Genomic DNA, 19,351 nt, shown 5'->3' with positions numbered 1-19,351 from the left:
ACCTTTAAAAATTTTAAATACATTCTTAGCTTTGGGTCCATGCCAAAAAAAAATGTGTGAGGAGGATTTGGCTCTGGTTTTCTAGTTTTCTGACTCCTGGTCTAGTTAACACATTTAAAGAAAGGCAAGACTGGAAAACATGCACAGAAATTTGGAGACAATGATTCACTAAATGCTACTCACCGCTTAAGAACAAGCAAAGACAGGGGCGCCTGGGTGGCTTAGTCGGTTAAGCGTCCAACTTTCGCTTAGGTCATGATCTCGCGGTTCGTGGGTTCGGGCCCCGCGTCGGGCTCTGTGCTGACTGACAGCTCAGAGCCTGGAGCCTGTTTCAGTCTGTGACTCCCTCTCTCTCTGACCCTCCCCTGCTCACGCTGTCTCTCTCTCCTGGAAATAAATAATAAAAAAAAAACATTAAAAAAAAAAAAAAGAACAAGCAAAGACAGGCTTTTGTTTATATTTGATAAGTTTTTAAAATAGTTCATTATGGAGGTCAAAGCTTTAAATCATTAATAAAAAAGCACGTAACTTAAAATACTTTTAGAAAACAAAGTATACGTATTGGATTCATGCTTATATAATAAACTTTTTAAAAAGAAAACTCTCACCTCGTTGCAAACAAATCTTTGGTATCCCATGGCAGACAGCACAGGCATTTGCAAATATTCACTTGAACTATATGGAACTGCAGTTTTTGTGGGTCCTACGCAGTTAAGTACTGGATATTTCATGATTCCACCTCACACTAGAAGATCAACATTGGACTACGGCAAAATTTTCAGAGGGCTTACCAATTTCATTCCATTAACCCAACTTTCTGCTTACAGACAAATGGGGTGGGAAAACCTGACCAGCGTCTCAGAATTTTTCCTCCTCGGGCTTTCCGAGCAGCCAGAGCAGCAGGAAGTCCTCTCTGGGCTGTTTCTGTTCATGTACCTGGTCACAGTGGGAGGCAACCTCCTCATCATTCTGGCCATCATTGCTGACGCTCACCTCCACACGCCCATGTACTTCTTCCTGGCCAACCTCTCTCTTGCTGATTCCTGCTTTGTGTCCACCACAGTCCCCAAGATGTTGGCAAACATATGGATCCAGAATCAGACCATCTCATATGCAGGGTGTCTATCGCAACTGTATTTTTTCATGCTGTTCGTGATGCTAGAGGCATTCCTCTTGGCTGTCATGGCCTACGACCGCTATGTGGCCATATGCTACCCACTCCATTACATCATGGTTATGAGCCCTGGGCTCTGTGTCCTCCTAGTTTCTGCATCCTGGATTATGAATGCCCTCCACTCCCTCCTACACACACTGTTGATGAACAATCTGTCCTTCTGTGCAGAACGCAAGATCCCACACTTCTTCTGTGACATCAACCCGCTTCTGAGTCTGTCCTGCACAGATCCCTTCATTAATGAGCTGGTGATTTTCACTATCGGGGGACTTGCAGGACTGGTTTGTGTGCTTTGCTTCATTATCTCTTATGCACGTATTTTCTCAACAATCCTGAAGATCCCTTCAATTCAGGGGAAGCGGAAAGCCTTTTCCACCTGCAGCTCTCATCTCTCTGTGGTTTCTCTATTCTTTGGGACTTCCTTTTGTGTTTATTTCAGTCCTCCCTCAACCCGCTCGGCACAGAAGGGCACAGTTGCATCAGTGATGTACACAGTAGTAACCCCACTGCTGAATCCCTTTATCTATAGTTTAAGGAACAGAGACATCAAGTCTTCCTTGAGAAAGCTAATTTGGGTTAGCAAAATCCATTCCCCTTAGCAGTAGTGACTTCACATCCAATATGGGGATCTCCACTTAATTGCATTCACCATAATTAAGCAATAAAGAATGAGAGAAAATGGAGACCTCGCTTCCAGGACCTGTGATCTGAACTTGAGATCTTCATGTCTAACCTACAAGACTTTCTCAGAACGTAGCCATAATCAGGCCAATATCGTTAGCTTAATATCTTATAGTCATAGTGCTCTAAAATCACAGCAATTCAGATTTATAGTATAATAAAAAATGTGCTTGAATACTTTTGAAACAACATGAAATACCTCATGACCAAAATAAGGAAATATTGTATGTGTCCAAGAATAAACTCCAGGGAAAGATAACTTTCCCCCACCATCACTGTGACCTTGGTGACTTGGATTCTTACCAACAGTGTTTTTGACACTGGGAATCCCCATATCTGTGAAGTCCTCATGCTGAGATAATAGAAACTGGGACTGGAAAGGAGGGGTTTGATGGGGGTGGAGTCCTTAGGTAGACCTACCATAACATTTTACCAGGCATCCAAGACCCCCATCCCTCTTAACATCTTAAATTACATGTGAAAATTTAATTTTATCTTTGGGGAGACTTTTTCTAAGTCAATTTCAACTTTGCTATACCAATGTTTACCATTTAATATAATGCCTGGCACCATTAATATGTGCTAAACCCCACTGGCATGGTTGCAATCATAAAGTTAGGGGCCAGGAAACAATGATTTTATGGATAGTTCGTGGTCTCTTAGCTGAATGACTGAACCCCCTTCCTAGATGTTCCTCAGTCCCCAGTTTCTCCCCATTCCATCTATTCTGCACACCATAATCAGATTAACCTTCATTGAATACGACTACCACCCTATTAGAAATCTCCAGTGGCCTTATAGTGCCTGCAGAATAAAGTTCAAACTTACTTACTGTAGCATTCAGAACCATCTTCACCAGTTCATAACAAATATGGTTTGCAGCCTACACTCTTCTATATTGCCCCCAAGATCAACTCAGGCTAATATTTTCATAACATATTGATTATTGTTGAAATTTACCAAAATGGACTTGGAAAGCTAAGTCACCAAAAGTTTTGACAAATACATGTACAATAAGGTATACTGTAACCAATTAGATTCCATAAGAAAATAAAAAGCTACTATGGGGTACTATTTTTTTATTCTTACCTATTTCCCTTCAGGTATCTGGCTGCATGCCTAATGACATAGGCTATGATTACTATAAATAATATCTCCTCTAGTAGAAGTCAATTTTTGATGGCCAGCTCCCCTGATTCCCATTTATCTTACAGTAAGCTCACATACTATCTTCTGACAATAAAAGCAATACCACTTGCTGTAGTACAGCAAAGTGGTAAACATTGGCTCTACAGTCAGACAGACTGCCTCAAGTTCAAATCTTAGCTCTGCTGCTTGTAAGCTGTGTGACCCTGGGAAATTACCTAACCCTTCAAAGCAGCTATAAACTACCTTTTGTATTGTCAGGAGGTTTAAAAATGGTAATGTATCGGGGCAACTGGGTGGCTCAGTCGGTTAAGAGTCCGGCTTCGGCTCAGGTCATGATCTCATGGCTTGTGGGTTCGAGCCCCGCGTCGGGCTCTGTGCTGACAGCTCAGAGCCTGGAGCCTGTTTCAGATTCTGTCTCCCTCTCTCTCTGAGCCTCCCCTGCTAATGCTGTCTCTATCTCTCTCTCAAAAATAAATAAAACATTAAAAAAATTTTTAAAATGGTAATGTATGTAAAGCATTGTTTGTGATAATTAAGTGAGATATTCATGTAAGTATAAAGGGTGAATGCCTAGTACAGAGTTGTTTTTTCTTTTCCAAAGTAGTCTCCACACCCAACATAGGACCTGAATGTGATGACTCTGAGATTAAGAGTCACATGCTTTACCGACTGAGCCAGCAAGATGCCTAGGATATAATATGTTTCCAATGAATGTTAGCTGTGGGAGTAGTCCTTGTTAAAATTAAAGCTGAATAGCAGTAGATAATGCAAATTCACTCACAAGCACTTAGAGAATCGCCTATGACCTGCTCTGTGAAACTAGATGGGAACCTGTGCTTCAATCATTCTTTCTAAGAACATTTGGGATTTAATGTAGAATCAACTACTTATGGGGATTCACGTGCAGGGATGATTTCAGTCTACCTTTGAAATCATGTTTACCGGGTACTTCAACTTAAAGTAAAAATTTACCATTAACTTAAAATACACAAGTTTGTACTGTTTTATACTGTATCCTAATTCATTGACAGACATACATCTTCCACTGCTTAAATGAATATTCACCAATATTTTTAGTTCTACCTTTTAACTTAAATTATGTTACTCTTCCACATTTATATTTTGTATGTGAACGTCTTTGTAACAACACAGTTTACACATTTGTCATAATTATACCTTTTGACCTCAACACACCCTCACACACGGTTTTGTCACAGGTGCCCTACTATGCTGTTTGCAGGTTAATTCAAATGTTTGAATATTAAAAAATATCATTTCAACAAGCATTACTTTTTCATATGATTTACTCTCTTAACCCTACATTCTTAAAAATAAATGCATCCGCATGTTCATATGGATAGTTTTAAAGCTCTGCTCTATACTGCCAACTGGTCCTGAAACTCTGTCTATCCATCATCTCACCAATACTGTTCCACTATTGTTATTCACTTTACTAGCTTAGTAAATATGTAATAACATCATATAACTGTGGGTTTGGATTATTCTTCTCCTGTAAATATTGAGATCTGAGAATTATTTAATAAAAGGCAACAAACACATAAGAATAAATCTAGCAAAGATGTGGAAGACTTCTATTCTGAAGATTACACCACATTATTATTTGTTTAAAGCAAGTAAGTGTCTGTTAACCCCTTGTATTTCTTCTTTGGAAAAATGTCTAGTCGTGTCCTCTGCCAATTTTTAAACTGGATTATTTATTTTTGAATAATAAGTTTTAAAGTTCTTTATATATTTTGATACTAACCCATTTACAAATATCTTTTCCCATTCTGTCAGTTGCCTTTGTCTTTTAGATTGTTTTCTTCACTGTGCAGAAGCTTTTTATTTTGATAAGGTCCCAATAGTTTATTTTTGCTTTTGTTTCCCTTGCCTCGGAGACATATATCAAAAAAATTTGCTATGGTCAATATCAAAGAGGTTACTGCCTGTGTTCCCTTCTAGGATTTTGGTGGTTTCCTGTCTTACATTTAGGTCTTATGAACACAGAGGTGTAAAAAAAAGAGGCAAACCAAAAAAACAGACTCTTAACTATAGAGAACAAACTGATGGTTCCTCGAGGGGAGATATGCAGGGGGAAGGATTTAATAGGTGATGTGTATTAAGGAAGGCACTTGTGATAACCACCGGGTGTTGTGTGTTAAGTGATGAATCACTAAATTCTACAACTGAAACAAATATTACACTGTATGTCAACTAACTAGAATTTAAATAAAATTTGGTGAAAGAAAAATAATACTAATTAAAAGAATAATAAATAAAAATAAAGTAAGCCCAAAGAATGGAGAAATACAGTTTTAATAACTGTTCAAGATTTAGATGGATATCCACACTTATGGGGGGAAAAATATATATACATATCTTGACTTCTACCTCACCAGATATTATAATCAATTCTAGATTAACAACAGATCTAAATGTTAAAGTAACAAATCACTTAGCATAAGTATAGATGCCCAAGAAGAATGTGTAGCTACACTATTCACAACAGCCAGAAATAGAAACAATTAGTGCTCATCAAGGTAGAATGGATTTTTTTCAATGGTATAAGTCACACCATAGAGCATTATATAGCAATGAGCAATCTATAACCATACTCAACAATATGGATGAACCTCTTATATAGTGCTAAGTAAAAGAAACAGACACAAAAGAGTACAAACTACATGCTTTCACTTACATAAAGTACAAATACGAGCAAAACTAAGTTATGCTATTAGGAGTGGCTACTCTTTGCAGAAACAGTGACTGCAAGAGAGCATGAGGTGTGCAAAGTGCTCACAATGTGTTTTTTTATGCGAGTTCTGGTTATTCATATTTTGTCAGTTTGTCAAAATTCCTACCGAAATTTTCAAATATTGGTAAATGAGGTTCATTTCCCAAGATCCTTTCTAATAGATATTAGCATTGAAGCAATTATCCAGGTTCACCTCAACAAACTGTCATGGGATTGCTTCCCCAAGGCCTCTCCACAACAGATAAGTAGGCCCGATGTGCTCCCGGTACACCCTCTTTTTTCATGAACCTGAGACTCGAGCTTCAATTCCCAGATGCCAAATCGTCATCAGAGCAAGCACCCACAACCTTCCAAACTGTCTCCTCTTTTACAGAGACTGAAGATCCAGGCACCAGGATCCTCCTTCCCACTTCAGCCAGCTGGACAAATTGCCAAGTCCTACTCAGAAAGCAATGTTTTAGGGTCCTTTATGTCTTGATTGAATTTATACCCTATGTAAGAGGAAACGAGGCAGCAGAACCAGAAAATTCTGAGAGCAGCACAGAACAGTGGGTAAGGTCTGCATGTCACAGGTTCCCGTTCTCTCTTTTTTCTCCTTTCTTATCTTCCTTTTCTCTATTTTCTCTCTTACAAACAGACTCACAAACATTGACAGAGTCTTCATATAATCAAACCCCTTAGTGTTTAAAGGTAATTAATAGCCCCTACAATCTTTTCAGTGCTCTACAGCTTTCAAAGTGCTGTCATATGGTCCATTGCATGTGATTCCCAAGCCTGCAAGAAAGGCTTCACGGGTGGGATTAGGGGGCTCAGGAGGGCTGCGTGCCCTCCTCAAGGTCCTGCAGCTAGGGAGCAACAGAAGAGGTACCAAAGGATGGTTCTCCAACATCCAGTATGGACTACTTTTCCATACCACCCCTACACATTCCCCCTCCCCACAGAGCTATACTGGAAAGGGGTTTGTGTCTCTGAGGCCAGCTGACCACACAAGTGGTCAGAACCCACTGACTTAGAACAGCATTTCTGTACAATCAGAATCACCAGGTGATTGCTAAAAAGGACTTGGTTCTCAAAATAGAACCAGTATTTCCAGGAAGGGACCAGAAAAGCAGCTTTTTATTGTAAAGTATCACAGGAGATTCTGATGCACACTAAAGTGTGGGGGACACTTTCCTTAAGGGCTAGAAAGCAAAAGATATCATTTCTTCTGGGTGTCTTCTGACTTTCCCCACCCCTCTTCCCTGCTTCCTTCCTTCCCCCCATGGGACAGATGTCCCAGAGGGCCCTGAATCCAGGCAAAAAGTCTGTGAGGGGAAGTAGTTTCTGAGGTCTAAGGAGATGGAAGACCTTTGTCTCCATGGCAGAAACAGAGGAGGTAGCTGGTGTGCTCAGTGTTGGGGTCACTCAGGGAGTTACCACTGCACTCTTTTTCATTTTAAGCCATTTGTGGGGGTCTTGGAGTGGTTTCTGGAATGAGGCCATCAGTTCCCCATTATCGGTCAGCTGTTTTTCTAGGAGGCAAGCAGTCTTGCTTTTGCTAGTCTCAAGTTTCCAGGCTTTCTACCCCCTCCCAGATCTAGGCTAACAAAGCAAACATATGACTTGGAGCTCCTTCTGGCCAAAGCCTCGTCCCTGCCACCAAATCACTCCATGACCTTGGGCAGGTCTTTTCAGCTAAAAGTCTCCCTTAAGTACTAGGAGAATAAACTATCTCACTCATGGTATTTAACCATAGGTGAATTAACTGGTAATGAACCACAAATATGGGAAGCTGTATATACTGAAAGTCTCTGGAGCCTGTGCTAAGAGTTACTTCTGTTTTCACGCAAATGCCAAAGGGACCACCATATGATTAGTCTATAGTTTGGAATCTTAGAGGTAAAAGAGATCTTAACAATCACCTACTTCCACAAAAGCTGAATCAGCTCTGAAATGATCACTCAGCCTGCATGATAATGTTTGAATGCCTTCTGCGATAGGGAATCCACTTCCCCACCAGCCCGCCTCATTGGCAGAGCACTAGCTTTTCTGTGAGATAGCCTGGCTCTTCTCTTTGTCTCTGGTTTACTCCCTAGCTGCTGACTTGGACAAATCACACCCCTTGTATGGAAAGCCCATGATAATACGTTCTGTCATTCATTTTTCCCCCATGAAGACAATACCCCAAGAGGCCAGCCACAAACAAATCTGTATCTGAGTCCCTCTCTGCAGACATAAGTGGGCTGAGATTGCTCTCTTTGAGTTGGGGGTAGAGCCAGGCCCAGGATGGAGAAGAGACTGGGGCCCCAGATGTCTCTTTGTCCTGACAGCAGGGTTTCCTACTGGAGGAGGTAGGAGATAGAAATTTGAGAAAATTGTTAAGAATAGAACTCCCTTTACTTTACAATCACTTCCAGTGAGGTAGAAGAAGTGCTTCCATGTGCAGCATTTCAGCTCTTTCTCCAGACCTCCACGGGGGAAAGCATTATTGGTCTTATTTAAAGTGTGGCAAACTGGGGCACCTGGGTGGCTCAGTCGGTTAAGCGGCCGACTTCAGCTCAGGTCATGATCTCATGGTTCGTGAGTTCAAGCCCGTCAGGCTCTGTGCTGACAGCTTAGAGCCTGGAGCCTGCTTCAGATTCTGTGTCTCCTTCTCTCTCTGTCCTTCCCCTGCTCATGCTCCATCTCTCTGTCTCTCAAGAATAAATAAATGTTAAAAAAAAAAAAGTGTGGCAAACTATTTGCAACTACATGGATGGAACTAGAGGGTATTATGCTAAGGAAAACTACTCAGAGAAAGACTATCATATGACTTCACACATATGATGACTTGAAGATACAAAACAAATGAACATAAGGAAAGGGAAGCAAAAATAATATAAAAACAGGGAGGAGGACAAAACATAAGAGACTCTTAAATCTAGAGAACAAATAGAGTTGCTGGAGGGGTTGTGGGAGGGGGATGGGCTGAACGGGTAAGGGGCTCGAGGAATCCTGCAATCATTGTTGCACTATGTGCTAACAAACTTGGATTTAATTTATAAAAAATAAATAAGTAATTCGATTAAAAGAAAAAGTGTGGCAAGCTGCTTAGGACGTGGACTTTGGAGACAGAAGAGGGGGGCTCTCATTTCAACTCTATCAGTTCCTGGTTGAGTAACTTGGTAGCCGCCTTATCAAGAAATTGGAATATTAGAGTCAATTTGTAGTATTATGTGAACTAAATACAAGATTTTACAACACATTCTCTAGCCAGGGCTCAGTAGGAGGTAGTTGTTTGCTCAGACAAACAGTCATATGTGTTAAGCTAGGACTTGGACCCAAACTTCTGACTCAACACGTCCTCCCACTGTACCACCCACACTGGCCATGTGTGGATTGGACTTTGTGGAGATAACAAATCTGTCCATTTGCTAAATGCTGGGCCTCCTCCCTTCCCCTTAAACTGGAGCTCCAAGTTACTTTAATCTTCTGGTTACTCCCTGTCCACATCTGCATTTGTTTGCCTTGCTGCTACTTCAAATTCATCATATTCCAGATTGAAATTCCAGAACAGTCCCACTTACCCTGGCACACTGGCTGATTTTTCAAATAACTGCATTTAAAATTTTTTCTTAATGCTTCATTTTTTGAGAGAGAGAGAGAAAGAGAGAGAGAGAGAATGAGCAGGGGGAGGGGCAGAGAGAGGGAAACACAGAATCTAAAGCAGGCTCCAGGCTCTGAGCTGTCAGCACAGAGCTCAAAGCAGGGCTCAGACACACAAACCAAGAGATCATGACCCGGGCCAAAGTCTGACACTTAACCGACTGAGCCACCCAGGCACCCCATCAAACAACTGCATTTTATCTGTAGTGTTACTGATTCATTTAGGCTCTTGGCATCGATCACTGTACTCCACTCATTCATTTCAAACACATGGAACACCTAATACTCTGTATGGTTCGGTTCCGCATTCATATGTTGGTCCTATGCTGTGTCCGGTGCCATGCAAGGTGCTGGGATTCAATGATGAAAATGTCCCTGTTCTGGAGGCACCCACAGTCTTGTGGAAAACAGACATTTAAGCAAAATATGGAATGGGGCAACTATAAAAGCACAAAGACCAGGAAGTGATAATGTTTCCTACATGCCTCTATTCCTCCTTTAACTGATTTTTTCCCATTAATAGTTCTAATGTAGAATTTTAATTTCTTTAATGACTTTGAAACTATATTCTTTGAGGGTTAGATTTTTTTTAGTGGCTGCTCTAGGGTCTCCTATATATACCTTAACATACGAAAAGCAGCTTCACATCTATGCCAGCTTAGTTCCAGTGACCTATAGAAACATAATACTTGTGTGGATCTATTTCCTCTTCTCTCTTTTTTGTACTATTACTGTTATAGATATAACATCTATTAATGTTAGATGTTATATCTAGATATATAGAGAGATATATTTAACCCAATATATATATATGATCATATAACCCAACAGTATATTGTTATAATATACTTATAATATACTGTTATATTATTATATTGTATATATATTATGTATGCACTATAGGCTCAACAATATACCATATACATACTATTTCATACACTTGGTTTGTAAATCAGTTAAGGCAAGAAAGGAGAAAATAAGCACTTAAACTGTATTTTATACTTACATAATTGCCTTCAACTCTGTTCTTTGTTTCTTGTGTGTATGTGAATTACCAACTGGAGTCATTTACTTGCAGTTCAAAAAAACTCTTCAGGGGCGCCTGGGTGGCTCAGTCGGTTGAGCGTCAGATTTCAGCTCAGGTAATGATCTCACGGTTTGTGGGTTGGAGCCCCGCGTCGGGCTCTGTGCTGACAGCTAGCTCAGAGCCTGGAGCCTGCTTCAGATTCTGTACCTCCTTCTCTCTCTGACCCTCCCCTGTTCACACTGTCTCTCTCTCAGAAATAAATAAAAAAACATTAAAAAAATTATTTTAAAAAACTCCTTCCATATTTGTTGTAAGGCAGGACTGGTAGGAACAAATTCTCTCAGTTTTGTTGACCCGAGAAATATTTTATACTGTCTTCATTTTGAAAAGTAGCTTCACTGGACATGGGATTCTTGGTTTTTTTTTTTTTTTTTAATATTTTTTAAATTTATTTCTAGGAGACAGAGAGAGAGACAGTGTGAGCAGGGGAGGGTCAGAGAGAGAGGGAGTCACAGACTCTGAAACAGGCTCCAGGCTCTGAGCTGGCAATCAGCACAGAGCCCGACGCGGGGCTCGAACCCACGAACGGCGAGATCATGACCTAAGCGAAAGTCGGACACTTAACCGACTAAGCCACCCAGGTGCCCCTCTTGGGTTGTTTTTTTTTTTTAACTTTAAATATATTATCCCACTGCCTTCTGGCCCCCATTGTTTCTGCTAGGTCAGTCGTTAACGGCATCAGGGTTTCTGTATAAATAGGTATTTGCTTCTTTCTGCGTTGGAGATTTCTCCTTGTCTTCACCTTTCAGAGTTTTGATGATGATGTGTCTGTCTGTGGCTTTCTCTCTGTTGGAATTTGTTGAGCTTCTAGATGTGTAAGTATTTTCCAATAAATTTGGGAAGTTTTCAGTAATTATTTCTTCAAACATTTTTCTGCTCCTCTCTCTCTCTCTCTCTCTCTGTGTGTGTGTGTGTGTGTGTGTGTGTGTGTGTGTGTGTGTGTGTCTCCTCTTTCTAGTACTCCCGCTACATATATGTTGGTGTAATTAATGGCGTCCCACATTTCCCTGAGGCTCTCTTCATTTTTCTGTCTCTTTCTTCAGTTTGCATAATCTTTATCAATCTATTTATAGGATTACTTCCAGTTCAAACTCACCGTTGAGCCCCTTCAGGGGCTTTTTGGTAAAACTTTTTGATTTTAATTATCATACTTTTCAACTCCAGAATTTCCATGTGTTTATGTTTTAAAATTCCTTCCTCGTATAGTCTTGATTTGATAGGCCGTCTTTATTTTTTTTAATTTTTAATGAATATTTTTGAGAGAGAGAGAGACAGACAGACAGACCACAAGCAGGGGAGGGGCAGAGAAAGAGGGAGACACAGAATCAGAAGCAGGCTCCAAAGCAGGCTCCATGCTCCAAGCTGTCAGCACCGAGCCCAACATGGGGCTGGAACTTACTAACGGTAGGATCATGACCTGAGCCCAAGTTGGATGCTTAACCGACTGAGCTCCCTAGGTGCCCCTTCTTTTATTTCTTTAAACATGTTTTCCTTTAGTTCTATGAGTATATTTTTTGAAGTTTCTTTTTGTATTTTTTTAATTTTAAATTTTAATTCCATTTAGTAAACATACGGCGTGTTATTAATTTCAGGTGTACAATATAGTGATTGAACACTTCTATCACAAGTGCACTCCTTAATTCCCATCACTTATTTCAACCATCGCCCCATCCACATCCCCTCCAGTTATTAGCAGTTCTCTATAATTAAGAGTCTGTCTTCTGACTTGTGTGTCTCTCTCTTCTTTTCCTTTTGCTCACTTGTTTGGTTTCTTAAATTCCACATATTAGTGAAATCATATAGTATTTGTCTTTCTCTGATTGACTTATTTCACTTAGCATAATATTCTCTAGCTCCATCCACATTGTTACAAATGGCACTATTTCATTCTTTTTATGGATGAATAATATTCCATTGCATACATATACCACATCTTTTTTATGTATTCATCAGTCAATAGACACTATTCATCTTTCATTCTACCCTTAATATACTGTTTTACTTTTAGAGTCCTGGATATTTGACAAAGCAAGTGTCTCCTCACTGTCTTTCTACATTTTCCTAGCTTATTTTCATGCTTATTTGTAGATGACATTTAGATTATCTTTTATTTATTAAAAACCATGTTAGAATTTTATGTCTCAACACATTAAATTTTAGATTAATTCAAGGGAATATGCACCAGTGCCACAAATTTGTCTTTCTGTTTGGCATCATGGTATATTTATTATTAAATGTGTACATCATGGCTCACTGGAGATGTTGAAGATCCTGTCTGATGCCTGTTAACATCTCAATGCATAGATCTGTTTGGTGATGGTGTGGATGGAATTGTTTCACCTCGGCTTCTATCCTGTTTCTGATTATTGCCTACATGTAATAATAGTAGGCAATGTTTCTTGACTGTTCACTGCAGACTGGCTCTCTGTGTTAAGCACATTGTGACTTAATTTGCACATGAAGAAATGGGCTATTAAAGAGCACAGGTGATTACCAGACAAATGACCGGTGGCAGCACTCGGGCTGGAATACAAGTGAGTGTTTTGACAATACAGTCTTACTAACTGCATGATATGACTGTGCAGTGCTGTTAGTTTGGGGCCCATGTACTGTGTGATTGTCCAGTCCAATGTAAACCCTTCTTATTCCTAATGGCCTATCAGTTGATTATCTTAGATTTCCCAGATAAATTCTCATTTCAGCAAATAATTATTTTTCTTTGTCTTTTCTAATACTTTTACTTACCCTTTTTTGTTCACTTGTGTAATACTCATTTTTATCATGTATATACTTGTTTTAAATATCACCGAAAAACCTATGCAATATGCATGCACTATGTACTAATCTTTAAGCATGGCAAGAGTATTTAAGACAATAGAATTTCATATATGACATAGACATAATTCCTAGATTTGATTATGCCAAATTAGCAGAAGCTGGAATGATTAAGGTTCATAAAGGTTTTCCACGTTCTGTTTTTGTCTCATTATTTCTTTTTTATTTAAAAAAATTATACAATTGAGTCTATTTTAATGATATTTTTATAAAATTAAGATATTTTTAATGCTAAGAAAATGATTGGTTTTACTTATATGAATGTTCTTATTCAATAGAAGACACGTAGCAGACATTTGGTGGTGCTGATGTTGTAGACAGTTGGGGAAATGGATGGAGGCAACCAGACGGGAGTCTCTGAGTTCCTACTCCTGGGGATCTCGGAGAGTCCTGAGCAGCAGAGGGTCCTGTTCTGGATGTTCCTGTCCATGTACCTGGTCACGGTGGTGGGAAACGTGCTCATCATCCTGGCTATTGGCTCTGACGCCCACTTGCACACTCCCATGTACTTTTTCCTGGCCAACCTCTCCTTCACTGACCTCTTCTTTGTCACCAACACAATCCCCAAGATGTTAGTGAACCTTCAGTCCCAGAACAAAGCCATCTCCTATGCAGGGTGTCTGACACAGCTCTACTTCCTGGTCTCCCTGGTGACACTGGACAACCTCATCCTGGCCACAATGGCATATGACCGCTATGTGGCCATCTGCCGCCCCCTCCACTACGTCACAGCCATGAGCCCTGAGTTCTGCATTTTGCTCCTCACCTTGTGTTGGTCACTTTCTCTCCTCTATGGCCTTACCCTCACCCTCCTCATGACCAGGGTGACCTTCTGTGGTTCCCGGAAGATCCACTACATCTTCTGTGAGATGTATGTTCTGCTGAGGTTGGCCTGTTCCAACACCCAGATCATTCACATAGTGCTGATTACCACGGGCATCTTTATCTTCCTCACCCCCTTTGGGTTCATGATGATATCCTACATTCGTATTGTCAGAGCCATCCTCCGAATACCCTCAGCCTCTAGCAAATACAAAGCTTTCTCCACCTGTGCCTCTCATTTGGCTGTGGTCTCTCTTTTCTATGGGACGCTTTGTATGGTATATTTGCAGCCCCTCCAAACATACTCCACGAAGGACTCGGTAGCCACAGTGATGTATGCTGTGGTGACCCCCATGATGAATCCTTTCATCTACAGCCTGAGGAACAAGGACATGCATGGGGCTCTGGGAAAACTCCTCCTAAGGAAAGGCTTCCAGAGGTTGACATGAGCTAATTTTGGAAATTGAAGTGGAGACTGGGAATTTTCTACCACATCAAAGCATTATCTTACACAGACACAGGAGTGATTAGGACATAGCTCCAGCTCAGAATGAATTTATGTATCTGTGGTGAAGGAAAGGCATGTATGTGTAACCCCAAATCCCCCAAATCACAAAAGCCTTGGAAATAAATGAGGTCATACCAAGAATTTTGCAGGATAAGATCCTTCAGCTACGTGGCCACAGTATCACATTGCCACCATGCTCTGGAATCCATGTAAATGGATTAACTCACCAACTAAAAGATATGCAATGTCTGAATGTGTAAACTAAATATACCCAATTATATGTTACCTACAAGACATAACACTAGAAGTTGAAAGATTGTCATAAAAACCCAAATCTGTACTTAATAGTTTAGGAATTATAGTTTAATCAAAATATGTATTTTAACAGAATGTGCTCCTAAGAATTGGTCAATGCTTTATTTAAAAAATTGGATACACAAAATATTGGGCATCTATACTAACAGAGGTAAAAAATGGGGCCAAATAGCTGGGAGACATTGTGATCCTGGGCCTATATTCCCACACAAAAGTGACCTCCTTGGCTCGGTAGCACTTTGTCCTTTCAGACATGGCATAAACTCTGCAGTTCGTCAGCATGCATCATTGTGTTCTTGGCATTGCTTTTCTCAGAAGAAAGTAATATTTTCTGGATTCACAGAGATACCACAAAAAGAAAAATAATTGTATTTTTTGAGAAAAAGCATGAATGTTTCTTTCTGGAGTATATAGTATCCCAACACGTTTAACAAGCAAACAAAGAGCACCTGTATCAAACCTATTTTACATTTAATGAATCTTACAGTGATCAATGTACAAAAAAGTTATGATATGAAAACTTTAAAGAGCAAAAAGAAGACTGAAGTTTTTCATTCCTTTTTCAATATTATTATAAAATGAACAATGATATTGTGCAATGTTGTTGTATTTGATGAAATAATTGGCTGGGCTTCACTCTTTTTAGAGATTTTGAGTATTAAATGATGGTCTTTGGGATTTAGCAAAATTACATGCTTCAAACAGAAAGCAGCATTCATGCCTTGCCACATGAGACATAAACATAAATAATACCGCTGAATTCACTATAGTTATTTGTGATGATGAAAGTTTGATCCTTCCAAAGAAACTTTGGAAAAGATTCTCTATTAGACACAATATCAAGAAATCAGCTCTATTATAATTAGAGAAAAAAATAACTTCAAAATTTTAATGTTAGCTGATCAAAATTAGTTAAGTCTACTACAAACTGCACTCTGATAGTATTGGTAATAATGTCAAACCTGTTTTTATTTTTTTTAATGTTTATTTATTTTGAGAGAGAGACAGAGTGTGAGTGGGGGAGGGGCAGAGAGAGAGGGAGACAGAATTCAAAGCAAGCTCCAGGCTCTGAGCTGTCAGCACAGAGCCTAACATGGGCTTGAACTCACAAACCATGAGATCATGACCTGAGCTGAAGTCAGACGCTTAACTGACTGAGCCACCCAGGCGCCCCTTGTCAAACTTGTTTTTAAAAATTAAATCCAGGGGCGCCTGGGTGGCTTAGTCGGTTAAGCGTCTGGCTTTCGCTTAGGTCGTGATCTCGCGGTTCGTGGGTTCGGGCCCCGCGTCGGGCTCTGTGCTGACTGCCAGCTCAGAGCCTGGAGCCTGCTTCCGTCTGTGACTCCCTCTCTCTCTGACCCTCCCCTGCTCACGCTGTCTCTCTCTCTCTCTCCTAGAAATAAATATAAATAAATAAATAAATAAATAAATAAAATAAAAATTAAATCCAGGGTGCTTGGCTGGCTCAGTTGGTGGAGTATGTGACTCTTGATTTCGGGATTGTGAGTTTGAGGCTCACATTGGGTGTAGAGATGACTTAAAATAAATATATAAAATTTAAAAAATAAATCCAAAGTGACAATATTTTCCATGACACCTAATGTGAGTTCATTTATTATAATATTTTTGAATGCTAGAATTTCAAAAATAAAATGCATAATAGAATAGTAACATCATAAACTGAATATGCTCCCAAGAATTGAACCAGCTGGCCTATGCTCCACTTTAAAAATTGAATAAACAAGATGGTAACCTGTGGCACTACGTGGAGATCAGGCATGGGACCAAAAAAGGTTTTGGAAATGTTTAAAGAAAATTACTCACGTCACACAAGAATTTTTTAAAAACCTCTCATATCACTTGTGAAGATTTGATTCAATACATGGGCTTATCTTGACATGCAAATCATGTAAACACTCTGAATACTTCTATACAAATACATTCACAAATAATTGCATAAATATATCATTCAATTGACTGATTCCTTTTTTAAAAACCTGTACTTTGAAAACATAATTTGGCAAGAATAATGCAAGCCACTCATCATAGCTAAAATACATTTACAGGAATGAAAATGAGGACCAGTCTACATATACAAAATTAAGGAACTGAATGATGAGTTCTTTTAAACTGTTCATTAAGGGGTGCCTGGGTAGCTCAGTCAGTTGGGCGTTTGACTTTGGCTCAGGTCATGATCTCACAGTTTGTGGGTTCGAGCCCCACATCGGGCTCTGTGCTGACAGCTAGCTCAGAGCCTGGAGCCTGTTTCAGATTCTGTGCCTCCCTTTCTCTCTGTCCCTCCCCTGCTCACACTGTCTCTCTCTCTCAGAAATAAATAAAACATTAAGATAAAATAAAATAAAATGATTAAATGTTCATTTATTCCCAATTTTATGACAATAAAATAACCTTGTTATATGAACATATTAGTTCACCTTTCCCAATTAATACAACAGTAAATGAAGAGCAAAAATTAAGGTTAGTGGAACACTGGAATATAATACTGAAAAATATTATGATAACATTGGAATATTAGAATTCTACTTATGCCTCCAGAAAAGTGACCCTAATTATATAAATGCTTGTGCAAAGATTTGATCCATATTCAAAGTGCATGTGTTTCTGAACAGATCTTGTCTATTATTAAACAGAAAAAACCCTAAATATAACTCCCCATTAATGGACCCAATTCTAAATTCTCCACTAAACAATACAAGATAAAACAAAGGACTTCACACTGACATCTTAGTCAGAAGAAAAGATGCCAGATTTTGCTTCCAAATCAGAGTTACAAAATACAAAAATGTATTTAATGATTAAGTATTTCTATTTTCATTTAGAATTCATTCAATATCAAAGATAAAATATCATCTCCAGTAGCATATATTTTTGAGTTATGATAGAGGCGTGCTCCATATATTAATAAAATAAAATATATTTGATCTGTTTCTGCAGTTGATTTTTCTTTTTTTTTTTAAGTTTATTTATTTTGAGAGAGCATGTGTGCACATGTGAGAGGGAGAGAGATAGAGGCAGAAAGAGAGGGAGAGAGAGAAAATCCCAAGCAGGCTCTGCACTGGCAGTATGGAGCCTGATGCAGGGCTCAAACTCACGAACCATGAGATCATAACCTAAGCCAAAATCAAGAATCCTATGCTTAACCACTTGAGCCACCCAGGCATCCCTGCGGTTGATTTTTCTTAAATCTGGTTTACTTTACACTCGTGTACATTACCTGCTTGGCCACTGGAATATGGGCTTACAATTCTTGTTCTATACTTTATGATTATATATGATCATAATTCAATCAGAATAATGAAGATATGAAAGAAATATGCGAAGGCATGATTGACTGACAAGTGACTGGAACTGGGCAGAATGCACCATTACAATGGAGAGAGTACAGTTCTGTAGTCTCCAGATGCAGTATAGTGTAGTCACGAGGGTTTTGGGCTATATGCCAAACTACCTGGGTTCCAATTTTAACTTCTTATGTGATGTTGGACAGTAAATTAACCTTTCTATCATTTTAGCTATAGAATGAGAATGACCACAGGACTAACATTATAGAGGTGGTAGATTAATAGATTGGAAAAGTGGCTGACACATTCAAAAGCACCCAACAAGTGTTTGCTATGTATTCTTTCTTATAAAGAACAATTTTTCTGATCTGGCTCAAAAAATAAAATTAAAATCAAAGTATAGAATGAGGTGAGCATATGGATAGAGAGAAGGAAATAAGAAGTGCTTTTATTCATAGTGGAGAGTAAGGTATATAGAGAAGTTCAGAACTCCAGGATTCTCTGTGTTCTATAAGAAAGAAAAGTTGGATTTTAGTCTTTCTTCACTTGAGTGCATCACTGAGGATCCTTGAGCAGGGAAAAATACAATGATTGCAGTGGTGTTTGAAGAAGATAATTTCTAAATTGAAGTGAATAATAGATGTTTTGCACAAAGTCTTATTTTCAAATTTCAATTTCACCCGGCCAAAGGGAAATAAAGATTCATCTCAGACTGGTTTCCTGCCCCCAATTCTACCTCAGAATAGCTAAGGAGTCACCACATTTTCATATTTGTCTTTAGCATGGGGTTTTATTTGAACAGAAAATTGATGACTTTAAAATTAAGGGGAAAAAGCCACTGATTTAGAGTCATATCCCATTACCAACATTACCACTGAATTAAATAATGTAAAAAACCCCCAATTGTTACCATTTTTGAGAGACAGATACTTTCTTTTTCAAAAAACTCTTCCCAGGGCTCCCATCATGTCTCTGTTCCTCAGGCTGTAGATGAAGGGATTCAGTATGGGGGTGACCTCAGTGTACATCATAGTCGTGACACTCTCTTTAACAGTGAATCATTGACTGATAGGCACAAGTACAGACCAATAATTGTCCC

At 39.2% G+C, this 19,351-nt stretch overlaps 2 protein-coding genes across 2 annotated transcripts; both read left to right on the top strand.

The window, feature by feature from the left end:
• Nucleotides 1-729: 729 nt before the first annotated feature.
• LOC120246244 (olfactory receptor 1G1) lies at nt 730-1,773 on the top strand. The gene has a single exon (XM_039253689.1). It carries the CDS (start codon nt 730-732, stop codon nt 1,771-1,773), a length of 1,044 nt encoding a protein of 347 aa, XP_039109620.1.
• An 11,825-nt stretch (nt 1,774-13,598) lies between these two features.
• Nucleotides 13,599-14,576, top strand: LOC120246313 (olfactory receptor 1D2-like). The gene has a single exon (XM_039253777.1). It carries the CDS (start codon nt 13,635-13,637, stop codon nt 14,574-14,576), a length of 942 nt encoding a protein of 313 aa, XP_039109708.1. The 5' UTR covers nt 13,599-13,634.
• The last annotated feature ends 4,775 nt before the right edge of the window (nt 14,577-19,351 follow it).

Source organism: Hyaena hyaena, unplaced genomic scaffold (assembly GCF_003009895.1).
Source record: "Hyaena hyaena isolate Hyena2069 unplaced genomic scaffold, ASM300989v1 scaffold_10, whole genome shotgun sequence".
Taxonomy (NCBI): domain Eukaryota; kingdom Metazoa; phylum Chordata; class Mammalia; order Carnivora; family Hyaenidae; genus Hyaena; species Hyaena hyaena.
This window is presented reverse-complemented; position numbering and strand designations above follow the sequence as displayed.